This window comes from Salvia hispanica, chromosome 1 (genome assembly GCF_029641045.1).
Source record: "Salvia hispanica isolate PSC_SH4W2 chromosome 1, Shi_PSC_v1, whole genome shotgun sequence".
Classification (NCBI taxonomy): Eukaryota; Viridiplantae; Streptophyta; class Magnoliopsida; order Lamiales; family Lamiaceae; genus Salvia; species Salvia hispanica.
The window spans coordinates 36,551,031-36,556,498 of NC_142692.1; the positions used below are offsets into that span (position 1 = coordinate 36,551,031).

General features: G+C 37.5%; 2 protein-coding genes across 2 annotated transcripts; both read left to right on the top strand.

Annotated features, from left to right (window-relative positions):
* Positions 1–586: 586 nt before the first annotated feature.
* Positions 587–2,030, top strand: LOC125220786 (two-component response regulator ARR11-like). The gene is made up of 5 exons (XM_089061217.1): positions 587–692; positions 763–915; positions 1,010–1,324; positions 1,523–1,599; positions 1,680–2,030. The coding sequence occupies exons 1-5, from the start codon at positions 587–589 to the stop codon at positions 2,028–2,030; spliced, it is 1,002 nt and encodes a 333-aa protein (XP_088917343.1).
* A 916-nt stretch (positions 2,031–2,946) lies between these two features.
* LOC125223806 (uncharacterized) lies at positions 2,947–3,852 on the top strand. Its single transcript, XM_048127099.2, has one exon. The coding sequence runs from the start codon at positions 3,184–3,186 to the stop codon at positions 3,661–3,663; it is 480 nt and encodes a 159-aa protein (XP_047983056.1). The 5' UTR covers positions 2,947–3,183; the 3' UTR covers positions 3,664–3,852.
* Positions 3,853–5,468: the final 1,616 nt, after the last annotated feature.

Here is a 5,468-nt window from a genome sequence, read left to right on the forward strand (position 1 = left end):
TGAAGGTAAGCAATTTTGAATAGGCCTGGGAAATGGTTAACCGAGAACCGAACCTTATTTTTTCGGTTCTCGGTTAAGTTTTGATTTTTGAATGATCTTGATACCCTTACTTTGTTCTTTTTTTTCTTTTCATCAATTATGTTCTTTTCCTTATTTTATGGAAAGAGATGTTACAATCATAAATAGTGGAGGAGGAGACAGAAGTTTATAAATAATAAAAAAGTTGTGAAGTAGTGAGAGGTGAGAGAAAATATAGGAGAGGAGAGATGACAGAAAAAATGTGGAAAAGAGAGGAGATATACATGAAAAAATATCTCACACGGTTTTTTAGCAAAAATATGTAACATAGGAATTAATTTAAAAGTAATTAAAACCATAAACCGATAATCACTCCTCTTGGGAAAAAACTACTAATATATATTAATAATTATGGAGATATATGCTCGACTTTCTGTTAAATAATGAGCCTTCCCCTTTTCAATTAATCACTATATAGTAGAAGTATTATTTTCCTAGTTTGGAGAATTTCTAGTCTTCCCCTTTTCAAATAGGAGTATTATTTTTCTAGTTTGGATAATTTGCATTAATGGAGTCTCATTGTTTTCCTGAGGGTCTTGGGATTTTGGTTGTGGATCATGATCCTCAAGGGTTGGACTCTCTTCACAAGATGCTTCTCAAGTGCAAATACAAAGGTATTTCCCCCTTTTTCCATTGTAAGTACATATATAGATTAATTAAGATGTTATGCATTCTTGTTTTCAGCTACTATATGTAATTCAGCACAAGAGGCACTTGATCTGCTCGACACACGAGAAGATGAATTCGACCTAGTACTCGGTGATGTGGACTTGCCGGACGTGGATGGTTTCGAGTTTGTCCAACAAGTAGTTGATAAGACGGAGATTCCGGTTATAAGTGAGTTCATGTTGATAATTAGATTTTTTGTGTGTGAGTTTTAAATATTTAGGGTTTGAATGATTTAATTAGGGTTTGTTGAGTTGAGTTGCAGTGATGTGTGATGACGGGGAGACGAGCAAGGTGATGAAAGGGGTTCAGCACGGCGCCTGCCACTGTCTCGTCAAGCCCATAAGGCTTAAGGAGATCCGCGGCATATGGCAGCACGTGTTTCGGAAGAGAATGCACCAACGAGATGATAATTCTACTAATATTCGTGTTGGCAACAAAAGAAAACAGATGGATAATATTGGTGTTGGTGTTGGTGTTGATCGTGCAGATCCACCCAACAAGAAACCTCGGGTGGTTTGGACCCCTGAACTTCACCACAAGTTCGTGAATGCTGTCCGCGGCATCGGAGGATTAGAGAGTAAGTACATTAATTTTCTTTGGTTTATGACTTTTCTTTGGTTTATGATTTGTGGTTGACAATTTTCTGATGGATGAAGCTGGCCTTGTAATTCATTCTTTGGTTTATGATTTTTCTTTGGTTTACAATTTTGTAATGGAAGAAGTTGGCCTTCTAATTCATTCTTTGGTTTATGATTGTACAATTGTATGTTTGAAGAAGCTGGCCCCAAGAAAATACTTGACTTAATGGGAGAGCCTACTCTAACAAGAGATAATGTAGCTAGCCACTTACAGGTAAAAATGCTATGCTTCTTCTTCTAGTAGTAATCAATCTAGTTAGAGTTTTGATATTCGATTTTATGTTTATTTTTCAGAAGTATAGGATTTCCGTGAGCAGGCAAAGCAAAGAAAAAGAGGTAAAAGCTTCTTATAACGTGATGAATGAGAGAAGCATTTGTGCAACGCCAAAAGACACAGGCTTCTATGCTGCAACGCCAATGGTGGCCAATCGGCGAGACACTAGCATCCGTGCAATGCGAATGGATTACATTGATCAGCCAATTGAGTACATTAATCCGCCAATGCTGTATAATGATGAGCCAGTGGAGTACATTGATGAGCCAACACATATAATTGATGACTTATTCGATGCTCATTACCTTGGAACTGATTACCAACCACAGATAACTATGCTTCGCTACTCATTACCTTCAACTCATATATAACTATGCATTATTTGTTGCTAAATACTATTTGACTTCCTTATAAGAGCTTATTTGGGATAGAAATGGAGCTTCCAAAAAGTATATACTACATGCTAAATTGTACTTATTCGATTATCGAAATCGTATTAATTGTTAACGGTGAACAAAGTTTCGGTAAAGCACTTAACATGTGTTTCTAACATCATGTCAATTAATTTATCTTAAAACGCTAATTTGTATGTCAGTTTAAATATCGAACTATATGGACAATGGTATCTCGCCGGCAATTAACATTCCCTACACCACTGCCATATTATAATTTGTTTGAGTGTTGAATAATAAAAACTGAGGTTTATAAAAGTAGTATTATTATCAAAGAGTTTTCTCGATTTTCATTTTTATAGTATTAGTTTTTATTTTTTGCATTCGCTATCTGCCATTGTGATTAAATCGACTCAAATCAAAAGCTCTTTCTAAAATAAGTTTATACTAGTAGATTAATATGACTCGTGCAAGTCTAGTAACACTTTTTAAAACATAATTTATCAAATTTAGATTTCACTACCATTTAAATTACACCCTCCAATGCATGATTTCCTTTTTCAAACCCCACAAGCATTAATTAATCACAATAGAACATATTTAAATTTTTACTAATATAAACCTTTCTCAATAGTTTTCAACCTTATGAAAATTGAGCTCAAAACAATTTCCGCATTGAACAATAAATGCAATTATCAAGATTGTGGAACTAGAAAATAAGCTGAATTTAGATAAATATTCAATTAATTTATCGAATATTTTCCTAATTCAGTAATAAAGTCATCGAAATATCCCCAACAATGGAGCCATTATAAGAAATGCACGAGGATAATCAATTAAATTTACTTCTCTAAATAATTTGATATTACATAAATTGAATAAAATCAGATTTAAAAAAATCAATATAACTGCATCATCTTCTTTCTCTCTCTTCCCTTCTCTCCCAAAACCACCTCTTTCTTTTTTCTTGGATTTTCTTCACAACAATCCCAATTCATTTCTCCAAAATCGATTGATTAATCCTCAAATTTCACAAAGCACCGCCCTTTTTCCTGTGCAAGATTCTTCCTTTTCCCCCAATTTCATCAAAATCGGTTCAATTCAGATTCAATTTTTCCCCCAATTTGAATCCATGAAGGTCCACCCAGCGCCGCGGAAGCGCAACATCACGCTGCGATACGACGTCGCATCGATCCTCGCCCAATCGGAGGGCTGCCGGCAGAAGAAGCTGCGGCGCCTCCCTCACATCTTCGCCAAGGTGCTGGAGCTCCCCTTCCACTCCGACGCCGACGTCTCGATCGAGGACACGCCGCTGTCGATCCGATTCACCGCCGCCACCGACGACATCAGCGGCGACGTGAGGGCGGAGGCCGTCGCGATCTACCCCGGCGTCACGAAGATCGTCGTGAGGGGAGACGGCGTCGTCGATGTCTCCGGGACGGAATTCGAGCTCGATCTGTGGCGGTTCCGCCTGCCGCCGTCCACGCGCCCCGAGCTCGTTTCCGCCGCCTACGAGGACGGCGAGCTGGTGGTGACCGTGCCGAAGGAGGAGGACGGCGGCGGCGGCGGCGGGGATTTGGGGAATCGGAGTAGGCTTGTGCTTGTACAGTAACCCTAATTTTCCCCCTCTTTTCTCTTAGCCCCAATTTCAATTTCGAAGAATGTTTATTTCGCAATTTCAGTTTCACTTTTGATCAATTTCAACCTGGTTTAGATGTTAGTGAAGCTAGCTAGGTTTTGTTGAGAACATAAATTGGGGGAAAAAATAAGCTTAATCTTGAATTCAATTTTACTACTTCAATTTTGGGGCTGAGCTTGATTCATGCATGGTTATTTGATGTTTGTGTGCTGAAATATGAAAATGAAACCATGTTAGAAAAGTGAAAAACTCCCATTTCTCAATATTTTCTTGGATTTGTGTGTATGAGTGCATCATGCTTGTTTGAAACATCAACCCTTGGTTTCAGAGTCTACAAGGGAGTTTTACTCTTCTTGGTTAGTTTGTCCAATTCGGTATATGGTATACCTGATCCCACCGAATAATCATCGGCTACCGGGCTTCGGGTTCGGGTTCAAGTAGATTGGGTTCGGATTAATTGGGGTTGGGTCGTGTTTGGGTTTTAGGGATTGGGTGCCCAAAAATTTCGAGATTACCAGATCCGACCCGATAATCGTCGGTACTTGGTGTTAGGTTTGGGTTCAGGTAGACTTTGTTCGGATTAGTCGGGTTTGGGTGGTGCCCGAAATTTTCGGGATATCCCGATCCGACCCGAAAATATCCGGGTTCGGGTTTAGGTAGATTGTGTTCGGATTAATCGGGTTCATGCTTGGGTTTTCGTGATCGGGACCCGCGAGTAGCCGATTGGAGAGCCCTAAATTCTTGGTTGTTATAGCAAGGGTCATATCTTGATTAAATTTGTGTATGTTTTGTGTTCTTGTGGTTTTTGGAGAATTGGATGTTTGATCTATGTGTTTGTGTTGTTGATTGGAAGGGAGGTGGGGTGGGGTCCATTTTGCTTTGTTCAATGCCTTTGATGAATTTGTGAGTAGAAATTTCCTATCCTTGTTTTGTGACCATGACTAGATATGGTGGTGGCCATTGTGAAATCGATTCGAAAGTGAAAGATTCGATTTTTATTTCACTTTTGTTGTCTTGTCTTGTTTCTTTTAAAAAATTTAGGATCGACCATAAATTTATGCCCACAACTCAACCCTTTTCGAGAAAACGCCCTTAATTTACATTTTAAGGTTCATATACCTCCTAAGTTGTGGAGTAATATTATAATATTTGATGCCAATGGTGGAGGGTTTTGTAACTTTAGGTGAGTGGACAAAAAAAAAAGCATTCATTCTTTTACAAATTTTTATTGATTTATTGCATTGATTTCAATCTCATCTTTTAGTTTTAGCTCTATCCCTTTCCTGTCAAGTGTCGGCCAAATTTGGAAACCACCACCTTCAAAAAATTTGGAAACCACCACCTGTCAAGAGGAGAATTTTATTCAAATTTAATTTTAAAACTTTGAGTTCGAAAATTCAAAAAAAATATTTAATTTGAATCAGACCAACTCCTCGAGTTCGGCCAGCCAAACCTATAGCTAAATTTCTAACCTTATTTTCAATTAATTACATCTACAATTAATTTAATTATATTAGTATTAATAAAACAATTTATCGTGTAATTAATTAATTTAATTGAGGTGGAAGTACAAATAAAAAAGATACGTCGTACATAAATTATAGTAGTATGTAAAAGTTTATTTAAAAACATAAAGTTATAACTTGCGTGAGTGTAATTGAGCTATTATCATATTTTTATAGTGTAGCATTGTTGGATAGTGGAAACCGGAGTAGTTGTAGCATGGAAAATAGTTTCGATTTAATTAATACACACAGTTGCAATAATGTGTAATCCAT

Bases quoted from the DNA above. Each gene is read 5' to 3' on its own strand.
- LOC125220786 (XM_089061217.1), top strand. From the start codon at position 587: ATGGAGTCTCATTGTTTTCCTGAGGGTCTTGGGATTTTGGTTGTGGAT. The intron at 693-762 runs GTATTTCCCCCT...TCTTGTTTTCAG, and splicing joins TCTCAAGTGCAAATACAAAG to CTACTATATGTAATTCAGCA. The intron at 1,325-1,522 runs GTAAGTACATTA...GTATGTTTGAAG, and splicing joins CGGCATCGGAGGATTAGAGA to AAGCTGGCCCCAAGAAAATA.
- LOC125223806 (XM_048127099.2), top strand. From the start codon at position 3,184: ATGAAGGTCCACCCAGCGCCGCGGAAGCGCAACATCACGCTGCGATAC.